A 20,724-nucleotide genomic window follows, 5' to 3' on the forward strand; every position below is an offset into this window, starting at 1 on the left:
ATCTCAATCATTTCAGACAGAGATGGACGCTTTGTCTCAAGAATCTGGCAATCATTTCAGGAAGCCTTTGGATCTCAGTTAGATCTAAGCACGGCATTCCATCCGCAAACAGACGGCCAGAGCGAACGGACTATACAAACGTTAGAAGATATGCTTCGCGCATGTGTCATGGATCTAGGCGGCAGCTGGGATACTCACCTACCATTAGTTGAGTTTTCCTACAATAACAGTTACCATACAAGCATAAAGGCCGCGCCGTTCGAAGCTCTGTATGGCCGCAATGCCGATCGCCCTTATGTTGGGCAGATGCCGGAGATAAACGTATGGTTGGTCCTGAACTTGTTCAAGAGACAACCGACAAGATTGCGCAGATCCGAGAACGCATTAAGGCGGCTCGAGATCGACAAAAGAGCTACGCTGATCCGAAAAGAAAATCAGTAGAATTCGAGGTGGGAGACAAAGTGTTGTTAAAAGTCTCACCTTGGAAGGGCGTAGTCAGATTTGGAAAGCGTGGAAAGCTGAACCCACGATACATCGGACCATTCAGAATCTTGAGAAGAATTGGTACCGTGGCGTACAAGTTGGAGTTACCGGAAGAACTTAATGGAGTACATGATATGTTTCATGTATCCAACCTGAAGAAGAGTCCAACACAAGAAAACGTGATCATCCCGGTGGATGAAGTGCATATTGATGAAGCCCTCCGATTTACAGAACAACCCGTTGAGGTTACTGACTGGAAAGTCAACAAGACTAGGAGGAGCAGTGTGAAACTTGTCAAAGTACGTTGGAGCTCTAAGCACGGACCCGAGTATACATGGGAACGCGAAGACCAGTTCAAAGAAAAGTATCCCCATCTATTCAAGAAGACTCCTGCGAGAGTTAGTTCAACCTGAATTTCGGGACGAAATTCTTTTAACGGGGGAAGACTGTGACAACTGGCACAAAACCGGTAACTTCCGTACATTTTAATTATTATTTAATGACTGCAATTATGAGCTTAAATGTCAACATTGACTGATTAGAAGCTAAGCAAGTGAATTCATGCACGTTGTATACTACAAAATATTGCTTTATGCAAAAACGAGAGCGTTGCGTCAGAAATATTAGTAAACTCACCGGTAAGACACACTGTGTCAACGGAACTGCAGAAAGCAGTCAGACATTAGAATTGAGGCCTAGGTGTAGGTCCTACGACAAAGGTACATTAAAACCCAAGAGTACATATCAGGGTTTAATTTATGGTCGTTACGAAAGCTAAAACACGCACTAAAAGGCACCCGAAACACACTTTAAGTGCAGAACTAATTACGACAAAACTGCGAAACGAACGTTGGTGGCCGCCCGGATAATGTTTAATCCCACAAATATTCTGTTATGATTAAAATTTTATTTTAATCAGGTTCGTGTTGAAAAATAAATTGAAACGCTTAAAAACGTTATTTTTCAAGTTTAAGCGCGTACCGTGAGTTCCTACGCGACACAGTGCTTACACTGCAAAACGCAGACAACGCAGAAAACCTAGGAATATGCTAGGAATATTCCAGGAATATACCAAGAATATGCTAGGAATATGCTAGGAATATTCCAGGAATATGCCAGGAATATGCTAGGAATATTCCAGGAATATGCTAGGAATATGCTAGGAATATTCCAGGAATATGCCAGGAATATGCTAGGAATATTCCAGGAATATGCTAGGAATATTCCAGGAATATGCTAGGAATATGCTAGGAATATTCCAAGAATATGCCAGGAATATGCTAGGAATATGCCATATGGAATGTCTATAAATACCGTGAGATGGCACATATGAACTTTCACACTTCACAACACCAAACAACTCTCCTCTCTCCCTCTAGAAAGCTCACGGCCAAACATCCCTAATCACCCATCAATTTTTCGAGCCTTGTTCAAGCCATTCCAAGCATACCCAAGCATCAAGGATCACGTATTAGGAGGCTTGGTGCACTCGGAGCACGAAGGACCTTTTTCTCTAGCTTTTATCCACCACATTCGCGTCTAGATTCTTCCCTAGCCTCGAGCTAGTGGTGAGTTACTTAAAACACATTCTTGAACTAATCTAGAGTGGTCAATATGATAGATAACAGTTAAAACTTGGAATCTTGCAATTTGATACATTAAAGTCTACTAAAAGACACTTAAATGATGGATAAAAGCTCACATGATGTGTAAATGTTGTAGTATTTGATTTGTGGGATTATTTAGGCCCGATCTACGTTGTGGTAGCTCGGATCACCGTTTAACCCGACTTTGTTAAGATCATAGATCTTGACATAAGCTTGTTTCGGACGGTACAAGGGTTAAAAGGTGAAACTCTACCACACGAGAAACATGAACTTGTGTAAAAGTATTTTTACTTGTAAAATAGTGTTTAAAACTTGCCGATCTATGTATCTACAAGTGGTATTTTCAAAAGACCAAGCGTCAAAAGGAACCACATGTTCTAAACCGGATCTTACACAAACAAAAGTGATTTTTGTGAACAAACAAGTGTATGGACACTTGTGTAACAAAAGTTTTAACAAAGAAATAATTTTCGTAAAAACCGACTAGAAGTTGTGAAACTTTATATTCTTTGAAAATAAGGTTTTTAAGAAACTAAACTTATTTTTTAAAGATAACAAGACTTACTAAATGTGCTAGTAAGTTACTACACAATTTTAGTAAATAACCAAGTTCATGAAATGGAGAAATTAGTGATATTCGTGGATGATTATTGTTGATAAGTATTGTTGATGATTGTTGACGATTTAAAAGAAAATAAACACATGTTTTGAAAACATGGGAAACCTCCATTTTTAGGGGAAACTCTGCCAAAATTTTTATAAATTTTGATACTTAGAAAAATATAAGTTTTTGAGAAACTTATTCCCTAAAAATGTATTTAAGAGTATTACCAAGGTTTCCCTAATTTTTGGTGATAAGAAATGAGGATTTCTTCAAGAATAAAAATGGATATAAGTATGTATATGTTTGAGAGAAAAATATATATTATTTTATCACCAACTTCTGTGCTAAGTGTATATAGTATGTGTTATACGTGCTAGCGTATTAAGACGTAAAAATACACTAAATACTCATGAGGAGTATAAACATGAAAATACACATACAATATACAAGACACATAATTCGGGTGCAAAGTGCAAAACACAAGATACTTATATTAATTTGCGAAAAATAATATAAGTAAGATACTTAGTTAAAAAAAAATATGAAATATTTTTAACACGACAATACGAATACAAAAGTGAGTGACTGAACTTGTGCGACGCAAGTCTAGTGACTAACGTTAAGAAAACGCGTATAGGTTACGACGTTAAATAAGCAAACCCGGTGAAGTTTACGACGCACAGGAACGCAAAGTTGTGAGTTCATGCTCCCCCTTTTCTCTTAACTGTTTTCAGTTTTATAACTTCGGGGGTGAAATACATGTTACAAATATTTTTATGTTTAACAAATGGTATGATAATAAAAAGCACACTTGGTGAGAACGAGTACCAAGTGTGTAGCGATATAAGAATACAAGAAACACACTTGGTGAGAAACGAGTACCAAGTGTGATGTGATATAAGAATACAAGAAACACACTTGGTGAGAAACGAGTACCAAGTGTGATGTGATATAAGAATACGGGAAGCGCGCTTGGTGAGAAACGAGTACCAAGTAGGATGCGCTATGAAAAATGATGCGAGGAATCGTGTCACGAATAGGGTACAGAAGCACCATTAATCAACAATATACCTAGACCGCAGAACAAAAGGTTAGATCTAACGGGTGCCGGGCAGCCACACTCTCGATGAGGGCGAGTATCGAGGAGTGCTTTTGTGTCTCAGAATATACCAATTAAATGCCTAAGGTTTGGTGACTTCCTATGTCGTGTCACATGTTAATGGCTTTGCAACCCATTAACAATCCTGATACATACAGGAATACTTAATTTACATAAAAACTCATACCATTCTAAAACTTGATGAATACTTGAGTACATGGGGTACTCAAGAAAAGCATGGATTATACTTGAGTACGTGGGGTACTCTAGAAGAATTTGAATCATACATGAGTACGTGGTGTACACATGAAACTGGATTTTATGAAAACTTGATTTATTCACAAAATATGTTTTCATACAAAGTATACAAAAGTGCAAAACAAAACGGCATGAATTCACACCAACATTATGTTGACGTTTTTCCAAAACTCACATGTATTTCAGGTAACTAGGATGGATGTGCGCGTGGTCTCACTTATGCTCGTGGATGTCGCTTGTGTTTGTCTTTAAATAAAGTGTAAACCTTTTAAGACAATGTTTTATGTTAACTCGCGATGTAAACGCTAACTTATGATTTCAAGTTATGGTATTTGAAGTTATTTTCATGAGCATGTAGTATGTTTACCTTTCGTATGCAATGAGAACCTTTCATGATCACACCTCGTGCTTCCGCCGCAGAAAGGGGTGTGACATACGCACTTTCATGACACTTTTCTCACTTACGTTGCTTCGTTGTGAAGATCATGAACGGACGCGGAGGACGTATCAACCTAACTCAAGCCCAGTTGACGGCTCTGATCAATGAATGAGTTGCTGAGGCAGTCGCAGCTGTCCCTGCAGGAGGTATAACCTGCCATATCAACCCATCTTAGGACATTTAGATCCTACCTTTGCAAACCAACCCTTGGGCTTAACATTGTCTTTTATTCCCGCGCCACAGGTCAACCTGCACAGCCTCATGCGTGCACATTCAAAACCTTCATGGATTGCCGACCTAGTACTTTCAGCGGCACAGAAGAAGCTGTAGGTCTTCTTCACTGGTTCGAGAAGCTTGAGTCTGTTTTTGAGATGTGTGAATGCCCTGAAGATCGTAGGGTGAAATTTGCTACTGGAACGCTTGAAGGTGCTGCATTAACCTGGTGGAAAGCACAGGTTCAACTGCTAGGCCTGGCAGTTGCTAAATCCACCCCTTGGAATGACTTCAAGGAGTTGATCAAAGAAGAGTATTACAGTCGTGACGACATCCACAAGCTAGAGGTGGAATTTTTCTATTTGAAGATGACGGGGTCTGAGATCGAAGCTTACACAAAGAGGTCGAACGAACTAGCTATCTTGTGTCCCACTATGGCGGATCCTCCTATCAAGCGTATCGAGCTGTACCTTAAGGGTTTGGTGCCATAAATTCAAAGCCACGTGACAACAGCTAATCTTGGCACCATTCAGCAAGTCATTCGGTTGGCTCATCGTCTCACTGATCAGGCAGTTGAGCAGAACAGGCTGCCCAAGCGTATTAGCGCTACTACTACTGATGCTCCCAGTGATAACAAGCGCACGTGGGATGGAAATTCAGGCAAGGGTTCTACTTCAGTTCAGTCTAAGCAATGAAAGATTGATGACCAGAGTCCTGGTCAGCAACCTTCTGGTAGTCAAGGACATGGTGGATACCGAGGGAACTACCCCAAATGCAACCGGTGCAACAAGCATCACAGCGGGTGGTGCTACAAGGGTCGTTGTCTGAGATGTAACAAGCTGGGTCATGAAGCAAAGGATTGCAGGAGCCCACGTCCTGCGAATCAGAATCGCCAACAACAACAACAAGCTCCACAGAACCACCGGCAGCAGCAACAGCAGGGCAATTAAGGATGCTTTCAGTGTGGCATTGAAGGCCACTTTAAAAGGAACTGTCCCCAGCTGAACCAGAATCAGAACGACAACAACCAAGGAAACGGGAACAACAATGGAGGTAACAATGGAGGCAACAACGGGGGAAATAATAATGGCAATAGCGCCCGAGGTCGTGCCTTCGTGATTGGGCAGGGTGATGCAAGGAACGATCCCAACGTCGTGATGGGTAAGTTTCTTCTGGACGACTTCTTTGTTACTGTTTTATTTGATTCGGGTGCCGATACTAGTTATGTGTCCTTAAAAGTTAGCCAAATGCTTAAACGCACTCCAACTCTTTTGAGCACCAAACACACGGTAGAACTGGCAAACGGTAAAAGTCTGGAAGCCACACACATAATTAAGGACTGTAACCTCGTCCTAGCTGGTCAGACCTTCTCAATCGACCTTATTCCTATCGTTCTGGGTAGTTTCGACGTTGTTATTGGGATGGATTGGTTATCTCATCAGCAAGCGGAAATTCTTTGCAACGAAAAGATTGTCCGCATCCCTCGTTCTGGTAAAGAACCCCTCGTAATTCGTGGCGACAAGAGTGGTGCTGTTATGGGCATCATCTCTTTCCTTAAGGCCCAGAAGTGTTTGCGGAAGGGCCATACTGCTATTCTAGCCCTCGTTTCTGATACATCCTCGGAAGGAAGAAAGGAAGATAGAAGACATACCTATTGTACGTGATTTTCCTGAGGTATTTCCTGAGGAATTACCTGGTCTTCCGCCTCATCGTCAGGTTGCGTTTCAAATCGAGCTAGCTCCTGGAGCAGCGCCCATAGCTCGAGCACCTTATCATCTAGCTCCATCGGAACTTGAAGAACTGTCCACGCAACTGCAAGAACTCTTGGAAAAGGGTTTCATACGTCCTAGCTCTTCGCCTTGGGGAGCTCGAGTGTTATTCGTAAAGAAGAAAGACGGTACCTTCAGAATGTGTATTGACTACCGCGAACTCAACAAGGTGACCGTGAAGAATCGTTATCCTCTCCCACGCATTGATGACTTATTCGACCAGTTGCAAGGGCCGAGTTTCTATTCCAAGATTGACCTAAGGTCAGGCTACCATCAACTGAGAGTCCAAGACGAGGATGTCCCTAAAACGGCATTTAGGACTCGTTATGGGCACTACGAATTTCTGGTTATGCCTTTCGGATTGACGAATACACCTGTGGTCTTCATGGACCTTATGAACCGAGTGTGTAAACCTTACCTGGATAAATTTGTCATAGTCTTCATCGACGACATCCTGATCTATTCTAGGAGTTAGGAGGAACACGAGCAACACCTGAGGCTTATTCTGGAACTTCTTCGAACAGAGCAGTTGTATGCCAAGTTTTCGAAATGTGACTTCTGGCTTCGCGAAGTCCACTTTCTAGGCCACGTGGTAAACAAGGATGGAATTCATGTGGACCCATCTAAGGTTGACTCGATCAAGAACTGGCCTGCACCCCGTACACCAACAGAAATTCGCCAATTCTTGGGTTTGGCAGGATACTACAGAAGGTTTATCAAGGATTTCTCTAAGATTGCGCAACCTCTCACCTCGTTAACTCATAAGGGTGTCACCTATCGTTGGGGTGATGCACAGGAATCTGCTTTTCAACACTTAAAGGAGAGACTTTGTAGCGCACCTATCCTCTCTTTGCCCGAAGGCACAGATGATTTTGTGGTTTATTGCGACGCTTCCATCCAAGGACTTGGTTGCGTGTTGATGCAACGTGACAAGGTTATTGCCTACGCATCGCGCCAACTTAAGGTTCACGAAAGGAACTACACTACACACGACCTGGAATTGGGAGCAGTTGTTTTCGCGCTTAAGATATGGAGACATTACCTGTACGGTACCAAGTGCACCATTTACACCGATTACAGGAGTCTCGAGCATATCTTCAAGCAAAAGGAGTTAAACATGCGAAAATGCCGATGGGTCGAACTCTTGAATGATTACGAATGTGCGATCAAGTATCATCCGGGCAAAGCCAATGTTGCGGCCGACGCCCTCATTCGAAAGGATACTATACCAAAGCGTGTACGTGCGTTACAACTTACCATCCAATCTAGTCTTCCTACTCAAATACGAGATGCTCAGGTTGAAGCGTTGAAAGCAGAGAACATCAGGGTTGAGTCCTTATGAGCATCGAGGCAGCGGCTAGAACAAAAAGGAAGACGACGCCTACTATGTAACAGGGCGCATCTGGGTTCCACTTTACGGAAACTTACGCGAACTTGTGATGGATGAAGCATATAAGTCTCGTTATTCAGTACATCCTGGTTCGGATAAGATGTACCACGATCTCAAGACTACATACTGGTGGCCTGGAATGAAAGCCAACATAGCAACCTACGTTAGTAAATGCTTGACTTGTGCTAGGGTCAAGGCCGAATACCAGAAACCATCGGGCCCACTCCAACAACCAGAGATCCCGAAATGGAAATGGGAGCAGATTTCCATGGATTTCGTTACTGGCCTGCCTAGATCTCAGCGTGGAAATGATACCATTTGGGTGATCGTGGATCGACTGACCAAGTCTGCACATTTTCTGGCTATCAAGGAAACGGATAAGTTTTCTACTCTAGCAGACGTCTACCTAAAGGAAGTAGTATCAAGGCATGGAGTGCCAACCTCCATCATTTCTGATCGTGACTCACAATTTACATCTGAATTGTGGCGAGCTATGCACAAGTCCTTTGGTTCCCGATTAGACATGAGCATGGCATATCATCCACAGACGGATGGGCACTGAACGCAACATCCAAACCCTTGAAGACATGCTTAGGGCATGCGTAATCGACTTTGGTAATGGCTGGGAAAAACACCTCCCGTTAGTGGAGTTTTCGTATAACAACAGTTACCACACCAGCATCCAGGCCGGCAGGCCGCTCCGTTTGAGGCATTGTACGGACGGAAGTGTCGATCACCTCTTTGTTGGGCAGAGGTTGGCGATAGTCGAATCACTGGCCCAGAACTTGTAGTAGATACAACCGGGAAGATTGCTCAGATACGACAACGAATGGCGGCAGCTCATGACCGTCAGAAAAGCTATGCTGATAAGCGAAGAAAGCCACTCGAGTTCCAGGTTGGGGATCGGGTGCTACTCAAAGTCTCACCTTGGAAAGGTGTAGTTCATTTTCGCAAAAGAGGCAAACTCAATCCGCGTTATGTCGGACTGTTCAAAATCATTGAGAAAATTGGCAAAGTCGCTTATAAGCTGAATCTACCGGCAGAACTCAGCGGAGTTCACAATGTTTAACATGTGTCGAATCTGAAGAAGTGTCTGTCAGATGAGACCCTCATAGTTCCCTTAAAGGAGCTCACAATCGACGACCAGTTGCGATTCGTCGAGGAACCAATAGAGATTACTGATCGAGATGTTAAGATTCTCAAGCGTACCAGGATACCTCTCGTCCGAGTTAGTTGGAATTCCCACCGTGGCCCAGAGTATACCTGGGAACGAGAAGACCAAATGAAACTCAAGTACCCCCAGCTGTTTAAGAAAAGTGCAACCACTACTGAGACTGAAGCTACTGCAGAATTTCGGGACGAAATTCCAAACCAACAGGGGGATGATGTGACACCCCAGGAAAACCAGGAAACCAACGCAACTTAACTAGCTTCCTCAGTAACCACGTGCTAAATTTCGGGACGAAATTCTCTTAACAGGGGGAGAATGTGGCAACCCTTAAAAAAATTTCATGTATCCGTACAATTTATTAATGTTAATTAAAGTGTTTGAAGACTGTACTGAATTACTTAACTGCTTTCTGATTTCTGTGTCATACTTACATGTGCTTGTTAACGTACTAGTCTTGTGTAGAAAATTGACTAAATGGTCCTGTATGTTTTCCTAAGTGTTGAGAATTAAAAATGTTACAAAAAGATATATATATAAGACACTATACGGAATAACATAGCACTTTAACGAACCGGTATCTAACCGAACAACCGGACATTACCCGAAACACCAAAATAATGCTAGAAGCATTGCTTTTATTTTTCTGAACTAGTTATGGTTCCCGTACACCATAACCCCCACTAAAATATCTAGTGACTAACCTAACTAACTATATACTTAGAATTTAACCTTAAACAAACTAGATGGTTGGAAGCTACCCCTATACCCCCCCCCTGTAACCGCCCCCAAGCTAGGCGCCACACACAAGATTTCTTCTAATCTTACTAGATCCCTCCTTGGAATTAGCTAGATCTTGATTGTACTTATGGAGACATATAACCCAAAGGTTATTAGAGTTAGGGTGTTATAAGTAGCAACATCTCACCATCACCTTCAACACACAACACCTCTTCCCTCCCTCCTCCATAGCTTGGCCGAAACATCCCCTTAACACCACAACCACTTTGATTCTTGTCCATTAAATCCAAGCCTCATTCAAGGTGTATCAAGGCGGATAACGAAGGGTGGAACTCACGGATCATCAAGGACCTCTCTAGTTTGCTTTTATCCTCTCCATTTTCAAGCTTGACCTTCCCTAGCTTAAAAGCTAGTAGTAAGCCTCTTTAATCTTTGTTTACTTCATGTTTGTAGTGGTTAAAGATTGTTTTATGATGAAATCTCATGAACTCTAAAAGACATAAATCTTAAGTCTTGAAACATAAACTTAAAGATGAAGAAATAAGATGAAATAATGCTAGAATGAAGTTGTTTTGATTATGTTGTTGATGCCTTGATGATTGCTTGTTGATGTTGGTGTTAAATATCATTGTTGATCACTAAACATGTTAACGGAACAAATAGAACTTGCGTTAGAACACTATAAGCTGAAAACAGCTTCTGTCCGAACATTTACATCCAACTTCAGTTGGCTGTAAACAGGTCAATATTTAACGAAAAACTGATTTTCTTGAGTCTATAACGTGCTATTTCGAAATACGGTTCTAATGGCACTGGAATCATAATTTTTGGACTTCATTTACTATTTTTAAAGGTCTGTTTTTGGACAGCAGCTCAAGCTGCGTTTTTACTGCAGAAAATATGTGTTATGTTTTTCGTCATAAGTTGAAATCTGTGTAGAATTAGGTCATGAAATTTGCATTGTATATGGACACTGATGTCGTAGTAATTCTCCCACTGGAATTTCATCAATCGGACATACAATGAATTTTTAATAAATTATTCCGTGGACTGCAGTTAGAAAGTGATGAATCTGATTGCAGTCCGATAAATGATTTTTTATAAAATATTGGTAATGCATTGGATCCCGAGATTTGTACACAATAATATTTGGATCGTTTAGCACCTTCTATAAAAAGTTGGGAATTTTTGGAGTAAGTTAACTATTTTATTAAAATGCCCGAAAACAGCCCGCTTTTGGATATTAAAGCTGAAATGACATAAGTAGTAATTTGCGTGTCTAAATGTCGCGTATGTTATCTGAGGATGATCTAACATATTATATGTCGATGAAAGTATTGCTGTGCAATATCGTATGCTTGTTCTTGAGTAGCTATAGGTGGAATGTTTATATGAGCGTGAACTATTAAAGTGAATGCATGTTATGTAGTAGATACGTGTAGGAACTTTGTGCTCTATTTGAAACCACTAAATGACTAACTGGTAATCATATTAGGACGTGATTGACCGACCTTGACTGTTAGCTATATTTGAGAGTCAAACCGAGCAACCAAAGGTGAGTTCACCCACTTTCTAAGGCATGGGATTCCCGGTGGATTGGGAATGGGTTAAAGAATTAAAACGGAATCTGCATATCCTCCTTGGGTAGGATATGTACGGCCATCCTCCTTTGGTAGGATGCCAATATTAATCCTGCGTATTCTCCTTGGGTAGAATACGTACGTTCGTCCTCCTTGGGTAGGACAACAACCTTAAAACTTACTAGACAAAACTCTATCATGAAGTCCCTCATTTTATATCGACTTAATCGCCGAGGCCAATGGCGAGTGGGTTATTAGTTAATAGCGCTATTAGGTTTAACAAACCTCACACCGTGCCAGTCGGACGGGCGTGTACTAATGGACTATGGCAAACTGTCAGTGATGATTGACACTGATGTAGGGCACAACTTATTTTCGTTAGTAGTCGATATGGTACGGTCTAGTGGTTCACATGGGGAAGCCCCCACTGATCATGGATATGGTTTGGGTAATAAAGAAGGAACTGGTTAATCATACTTTCAACTATGGGGTAACCCCCACGGCAATCAAGCCAACGAAAGACAAACCATGTTTTCGGAAACAACTTAAAACTAAACAACCGACCGTGAACTCACTCAACTTTGTTGTTGACTCGTTGTTACATGCCTTACAGGTCGCTAGATGCTTATGGAGCTTGCACGAGGAGGAAGTCGTTGTGGGATATGGACTATTATGTCCCGTGCTTAATAAATGAACTTTATGAACTTATGTTTTGGTCTTTAAACCTATGAACTATAAACTTATGTTTTGGACTTACGTTTTACGCTTCCGCTGTTAACTTAGAGTCGGTTACCTTCTTTAGGTCACCAATTATATTGTGGTTGGTTTTATTTACTTAATTACGTTGTTCAATATGATTGGTGGCTCGATCCTGGTCATGTCACGCCTCCAAGCGGTGATACTCCGCCTGGTGGATTTTGGGGGTGTGACAATCTCGCAATTACATTTGTTTATATTTCTACCTTAATTACCACCCACGGTACTGTCAACCCAACTTGTGGTCATGTTACTACTCACAGTGTAGTAACAAATTTTTTATACAAAACCCCAACATACCGACGATAATTGTAGAATTACAAATCCTCAATCAATCACTGTGAAATATAATTTAAAACATTGAGACTTTTTAAAACAATTTGCAAAAAGAAGGATTACTCACATTGCTATCTTAGGTAATTTCCTGTAGCTTCCAGGTTATAATCTATCAGATTTAAACAATGCATAACCGAAATTTACATTCGTTATACCCTCCCCAAGACAGAACTCCAACGACTGAGTCAGGCAGAGCCTCGACATGCGTTACGGAGCACTAGATCAATCGGGCAGCGTATTAGATACGCCGTATCTAATACGTAATCGGGGGTTATAATACTTACAACGAGGCAGAGCTTCGCTAATTAGGGGGTATAATACCCGGGAATTACTTTAGCTATCAGAAATTGAGAGAGAATAAAAATTTCTGAACGAATTCGACTGAAATGCCGAAGCCCTCCATTTATAGGGCTGGTCGGCCGGTTTCTCGCGCCCCACGATGGAGACAAAGGAGGTCGTCGCGCCCCGCGAGCTAGGCTAGGGTAGGCCCTAGCTTGGCTGACTCGGTTACTAGCTTCGACACGCACTTGACACGTGGCAGCTCAGGAGGCGGCCTGGTGGCCAGGCGCTCGCGCCCCGCGAAGGATCAGAAGCAGTCTGTTGCACCCCGCGACAGACTTAAATTATTGTTTTTATTTGATTTTTAATTATATAAAGGTATTTCGGGCCTATTTCTCGTGTACGGGGTGTATTTTAGGAGGGTTGTTATAACAAACCTGTCCAATATTGAACTTCTTCTTAATTTCAGAGATAAGATATTGGTCGTCAGACATGGCAGTAATTGCATAAACTTCGTCGAACTCTTGCAGATTTAACTCAGTGACAGGAATTTTAAAAGCAAAGAACTTGTCAACGACAGACTTGATTTCCTTTGGAAAGGTGGGAATGTCAACATCCTGTATATATAATAATACATATCCTTAATAATAACAGAACAATAATAAAAACAAATTTATATAGGTATCAAATAATTGAAGAATTATGATGATAAAATAACCAATATGTTCTGTTTCAGTAACTCCTCTGCAGTCCTATTAAAAAGCTGAGTAGCCTGCTCATGATGTAAGATTAGTGAAATAGAATCGTTGTTGTCCTTGACTTCGATTTTGATCTTAAACTTAGGAACAGGTTGAATAGTTTCATAACATTTGTAATTTGAGCACTCATAAACATCGTATTTCTTAAAATCATCATAGTCATCGGGTGCGATATATTCTTCAACCTCATGAGAAGCCTCATGTGAACACGTAGGACACGTCATATAGTACCAGCCAAAGCCAGTGTCGACCTTCTTGACGGTAGCCAATATATATAATAAGAGATTTTGGCTGCATCAAAAAATATAAGTTCAATAACCTATGTAAATTAAAGACACAATTTTAATAAGTGTTGAAATTGACCTCCAGTAATTCCCAAATAGTGTCAATGGTAGTAAAACTTGCATCTTTAACAAAATCATTTGACATAGCATCACCTTTAGCAGACATTATTACTTCTACGTTTTAACAATAACAAACGTTAGAATGCTAAAGAAGGATAGCTAGAGTAAACATGATTTAATACTAATCCTTATGGCATAATTTAAAATTTAAATGAATACCTTGAGGTAGCAAGAACAAAAGAATCAAGGAAAATAGTTATGTGAAAGTGAGGAGGTATACGTGTGAGTAAAAAGGTACATTTATAGACTAAAATTAATGTATATTAGGAAATAATGAAAAAATAATTAAAGATTTGTCAAATATATAGTCATGTATTGGAATATCATTTAAATTATTTTTATTTAATTACGGAATTAACGAAAAGAATAATATACGAAATTTTTTTAATTATTAATTAATAATTTAGAATATTTATAGGAAATACAATAATTTACATTAATTATTAAAAAAATTGATTGAGACTTAATTAGGAAATACAATAGTTTACAAAGTATCATTTATATCTAATAAAATTTATAAAACTAGAATGTTTAACTCTATTTTTAGTAAGTGAATTAGCAATAAAAATGTATTTGAAAATTTGATTGGAAGTTAATTAAGGAATAAAATGTTAAATAGAGTGAAAATGTACAAAATATAATCTATATCTAATAAAATTTGATAATGATTATAATGTTAAGCTTTTAATTTTGGTAAGTAAAATATTTAGGAAAGTCATTTATAACTTAAAATATAAGTTTTTGGAAAAGATGTTTAATACAACATAGGCTTTTTAGTATAATATAGTATAATTGTTGATTAAATAATTTGTTAATACTTTCTTTTTCTTGAAATATTGCATAATAAAAAAATACTGAATTACATAATACATTCAATGACAGTTATTAAATTATTATATACCGTACGATAGATTTTCTGATTCTTCAATGTTTCCTAAATGTTAAAACAAGGTGGTTTTAAATATTATAATCAATTAAATCTTTTAATTAATTAAATAACAATAGGAATATTGTTTAAATATGAATATGAGGGTTAAGTTATAATACAAAATATTTAAAAATAAGAAGGGTAAGAAGCCACCAGAGAGTGACAAGTGTTCTAGGAGGAATTAAATGGAAAGGGTAATTTTGTCTACAAGAGGAAAGAGAATATGCACATGCAAGTAACATGTTATTCCCCCCCCCAATTTTTAAACGTCCGTAACTTTTTTATACATAATTTGAAACAATGTATTTGAATTTAGTCATTTATAAAATTTGATTTAATCTATATTGTCACAATTAGTGTTATGATGCTTTTGAGCGATTTGTTCGTCTCGTCCCGATGTTTCCACCATCGGTTGGGGTGTGACAGATTGGTATCAGAGCCATAACTATAGGGAATTAGGAAAAGTAGGAATGCTTTTACATAGTCTATAGTTTAGGAGCTTTATTCTTATGTGCTGTTTAAAACTACTTTCCTTCTATCTTATTTGTTTCTCTCTATTCTCTTTGGTCTTTTAACATACATGCGTTTTCTAAGGCTAACACAATACACACTTGATCCATAAGGATGCTTTCTTCGATTCCATTTGCGATTTTTAGGTTTTCGTACATAATATCCCGGAAACTGAACATACCTCAATGTCCTGTCAAATTCATCGACTATGTTACAATTCATCCACTCTGTGAACATTGTCATTTTCACAGTTGGATCAGTAACAATATCACACAAATTATCATGATCGTTATACACAATACTCTGACCATCTTCACTATGAAAAGGTAATACTTCAACAGCTGGATATCTATAATGTATATCATACATGAATATTCTCCAAGTAGCTTCACAAGCAGAGATATATCTACAATCAAGGTATGCTTTTATCTCATCTACAGCTACATTATGTTCCGTATCATTGTTGGTGCTATTGGCTTGAAAAACAGAAGTCGTGACTCTATCAGGTCCCTTATTAATATATTTAAACAAATATTTGATAGAACCTGACTGGTTGCACCATTCAACATTAACGTGGCACTGATACTTTCTAAGCAAGAGAGCATTGTAAGGAACTACAAATCTATTATCAAGTGCCACACCATTCTTTACTACTGTATTACTTGTTTGACGACGACGATAAACAGGATATCCTTCAGAATCAACACAAGTCTCATCTACATATTTTTTGTTCAGCTAATACCCAAGGAGTTAGTTAATGTCAGTATTGGAGTTGGTAAACATAAAGAGACATTTAAGATCTATGTGAATCAGTGGGACTCTTTTGATGTAGTACTTCAACGTGATCCTCTTCGGAATTGTTACTTTATAACCGATGGATGGGAAAAGGTTGTACACTACATGGGTATGCAAACAGGAATTGTACTTATTTTAAGATACGTAGCGGATTACATCTTTCTGCTTACTGCCCTTGATTTGAATGGATGTGAGATTGTTGCACCCAAAGCCAATGACAGTACGAAAAACGATACTTCCTCACCCAATTTAGAAGTTGCTCCAATTACCGAGGATTTGGATCACCAGTTGGATGTTGAAGAATCCAATGACACATATTCTGATAGTGATTATGTTGTATCGGATGAATCATCCGATGATGTCGACGACGCAGATTTTGATGTCGCTGTCTCAGATTATGAAGCTGATCCTGATGTATATCCTTACAATTAGTATGGTACTGCAACAAACATTCTGTAAGTTTATTCTGTTAATATATTATACCTCATTATTTGGATGTTAAATGTTTGTTACAATTAAGTTGTTTTTTTGTTACTTTCTTTAAATACATTATTTATTTCTTATTGATTATTCGTATTTTATATTTATTTTTAAGCGTTTGAATGTGAAAATAGCCTCTTTATCAAGGATTCATAGAACATTGAAGATGACTGATGCGTGTGTGGTGTACTATATTTTTATGTATATGTTTAGCCCTTTTTAACCACTTTAGTCAAGTTTTAAATTTATAAAACACAATATTTACTAACACCAAACACACATATGGGCAAGTGCACCCATCGTGAATGTAGTATAGTGTTGGTAAGATACCAAGGTCGTCCAAGGACACAAGAGCTTTTAATACCGGTTTATCCTCAACGTCTAATCAAATCAAAAATTTAGAAAAAGGTTTTAAACTAGAAAATAAAAACTAAAATGCTGAAAATAAAATAAAAACTTGGATCCGACTCGCCTTTAGTGTAACCTTTGATTATTTCCGCACTTTTGCACTTTTTAAGAGATTATCTTAGTTATTGTAGTAGGCCCCTCTTTTGAAGGTGACGTTACCCTCAACCCAGTAGTTTGAGTCAGCAAGGATACAATCCTAAAGGGTCGGATTATTGAAAAATAATTAATTAAGTTATTAATGCGTAATGTGGTAGGCCCCTCTTTTGAAGGTGACGTTACCCTCGGCTAAGTAGTCTGAGTCAGCAGGGATACAGTCCTAAGTAGTCGGGTTAATATATTAATAGTAATTTACATATGAGGGGATCAAGAAATTCGGACCCCCGCCATCCAATACCAGTAGGTATTGAAGGAGATCCTACTAAGCTTGACCCAGGTCCTTGCAGGATCTATACACTGAACAAGGCAAGACTCTTACCAAACCATTCCCTTAACCCCCGACCAGGTAGCCAACATATCTCCATATAGACCGTGGAGATATGAATGGTGTAAATCTTTTATTTTATATAGACAGTAAAATAATGCCAAGACACCACGGACAATGATAAGGAAGACTCACCTTCAACATAAGAAACTAGTTATTAAAGTCATTAATACATAACCAAATAAAAAGTGCGAAAAGATTAAAAATAAAAAGTATTACACTAAATGCTTGTCTTTACCAAGTGATGTAAGAGACTTAGGCAAAAACGGCCTTTGATTGTCAAGAACTCTTACTATTAATCTTGGATCCCAAGACTACTACACACACTCTATGATGGATGATGGATGATGGTGTTGTGGTGGTGGTGGAGTGTGGGTGAAGTGTGAGAGAGGTGGTTTGCCAAGGGATGATTTGCAAGTGAGCCAAGCACCCCTATTTATAGCCTGCACAGAAGCCCGGACCGTGTCCATTGGGCACGGCCTCATGTCCACCCATCTTCTCTTTCTTCATTAATTGCAGTTTGTCTGCATTAGTTGACCACGCCCCCGTATCCGCTGGGCATGACCCCGTGTGCAGAAGCGTATCTGTACTATCAAGATTTCCCTAGATTCTGCGAATCTTAGAGTTGACCACGGCCCCGTGTCTGCTGGGCACGCCCCCCGTGGTGGGTGATAGAAGCTTCTACAGCTTTATCTTTTTTGCAGACACTTGGACACGCCCCCGTGCTCATTGAGCACGGGGCGTGTTCAACCTTCTGTTCTCTTATTTTTGCTTGGGAGGATGCTGTCAAGGGGTCGGGCATGCCACGTTTATTCCTTTTCTTGTATTTATGTTAGATTTAGCTGCCTTTTTGCTTCTTTTGTTCATTTGAGCTCATTTAATCCTGAAAATACAAAAGGAAGACAAAAGCACACTTTTTCCAACATTAGTATTAAAAAAAGGTTAGTTTTATGTCACAATTGATGTAATTTATATATTGCATTTTGCACACATCAATGACAGTTGAAAATCTGAATGGAGTTGACACCGTAATTGACTTTCGACGGGAGAAGCATGGCAAGAGATTTAGATACGCGGCTTGTCAATGGACTAAGAAGTTCACGAAGCCCAATGGTATCTACAGAAATATGAGATGCAAGTTTGTCTACTCTGAAGAAAAAGCCAAGTTGATCTTAAAGAAAGTCTACATATAGTTGTGGTTGTTAGTATTATCTCATTTGAGATAAATTATGGGATGATGATGTATCAAACTTCTATATTTTGAAAACTAAAAATTCACGAATATTTAAATTATAATCATGTATGCTTATCTTGTTATTTATACTAACTTAAACATTTGTTGTACATTCTCCATATATTTTAATTGGCTCTTCATGATACATTACAACTTGAATTATACTCTGTAATTTTATGGGCAGTCATCGACACTTAAAAGGCTTCAACAAATTTATGGGTGATCATTGTCATAACTTCACTTGAATTAACCTCTAATTACAAATAACAGTCTTTTAACATCTACAAAAGGGATGCACTCAACATCTATGTAGATAAAGTCTGCCAAACCAAAACAACCTCTGCTGATAAACACAAAGACTATTGTAGCAAACAACCTCTGCTGATAAACACAATCTCTGCTGCTGAATATGAATACAAAAGCATCATAAAGCTAACATGTGCTGTTACTTAACAGATGATACCACTCGGCATCTATTTCGCTAAGTCTGCCAAACCCAAAGCTCTCTTCAAGACAACATCTGTTGAAGCAAGGTCTGTTGAACCAAAGGTCCTCTGCTGATAAACAAAAAAACTATTGAAACAAAGGTCTGCCAAACATAACCTCTGCTGATCATTCCACAGTATAGATTGCTAACATCTACAGTGCCTTAACAGATGATGCAGTTCAACAGAGGATTTCAAACATCTGTTTACACACGCATCATGATGAACATCTGCTGATAAACACCGAGATGGTTCAAGCAAAGGTCTGCCAGAGAGACCTCTGCTATGGACTAACAGATGATGCAGTTCAACAGAGAATGTTTAACAGCAGAGCTTTAGCAGACCATGATCAACAGATGATAAGGTCTGTTGAAGTGAAGACTGCTCAATAGATTCTAACAGTTTTCCTACTAACCAATTCATTAAAGAAGTACTCAGTCACTAAAAATAATATATAACACTACTACTTGTCCAAAAAATGAACATTAACAATAATATAATAACAATATATTCAAATTGTAGCAATTACATACAAAATCCATCAGTTTAGATGATTCAAATTGTAGCCATAACATACCAAACTTTCAAACACAACAGGTTAAGACACACATAACTAAAAACCACAATTTTAGTCTTCAAAATAAGTAGTTTTTACTTTCCACTGAGACTTAATCCAGAATCCCTTTCAACAGAAGGCTGCTGAAAAGTCTTTCGTAACATCAACGACTTCCTTGCAACATATCACAAAACAACTAATGAATATTCATTCAATCTGTTATTATATTGCCAGAAATAAAGTGTATAGTTATGATTTGCAGAAAGAAACAAAAATTACCTGTAAATTTCCTTACACTTTACATGTTGTATAACAGCTATCACATACTCAAGAGCTGTCATTTTAGAGAGGAAATCGTTAAACTGCAGAGAATAATTATTCCACATAATACATCGAAAAAACCGTAACCCTACATGGAAACAATATTCATTTAACCATAAACTAAACACTAATTTATGACCAGTTTTCTAGAATCTATAAAATCAAAACTTCAAACTGAATGAATAACAACATAAAATCATTCGAAATTTATGATACATATTCACCTTAAGAGGCAATAAATTTGTTGATCTCGTTTATTACCACGATTCCACATTAGATACAAAGACTGTTAGTCTCATTTATAACAGCCATCACATACTCAAGAGCTGTCATTTTTTAGCATTACCCTGATTCCCCTTTAAATACCAACAACCCTTATCTCATTTCTAAGATCATTCGACAGTAAACATAAACAAGAATTTGAATAAATGACTGAACATGTAAGCCACCACTTACTCCAAGGCTTGAATCTCGGCTTTCATACAGTTAGTTTGTTTTGAAGCTCGGCCAAAGAACTCGAACAGACATTACCTCTTCATTAATAAAGTTGAGATCCATTTTATAACCTTGATTACATTTTGAAGTTCGGCCAACGAACTTAAGACTTCCACACCAAATAACAAATACAGCAAGATCTACCTG

The 20,724-nt window shown here is 38.7% G+C and overlaps 1 protein-coding gene across 1 annotated transcript in view; it reads right to left on the reverse strand.

Moving 5' to 3' along the window:
• LOC110914289 overlaps positions 1–15,691 on the reverse strand; it is a 69,450-nt gene extending 53,759 nt beyond the window's left edge. The window contains exons 1-3 of the mRNA XM_035984481.1: positions 15,504–15,691; positions 13,441–13,771; positions 13,160–13,339 (exon numbers count right to left, since the gene is read on the reverse strand). Coding sequence (XP_035840374.1) covers positions 13,160–13,339; positions 13,441–13,771; positions 15,504–15,691 — 699 coding nt within the window. The remainder of the gene's footprint in view (positions 1–13,159; positions 13,340–13,440; positions 13,772–15,503) is intronic.
• Positions 15,692–20,724: the final 5,033 nt, after the last annotated feature.

Source organism: Helianthus annuus, chromosome 15 (genome assembly GCF_002127325.2).
Source record: "Helianthus annuus cultivar XRQ/B chromosome 15, HanXRQr2.0-SUNRISE, whole genome shotgun sequence".
Classification (NCBI taxonomy): Eukaryota; Viridiplantae; Streptophyta; class Magnoliopsida; order Asterales; family Asteraceae; genus Helianthus; species Helianthus annuus.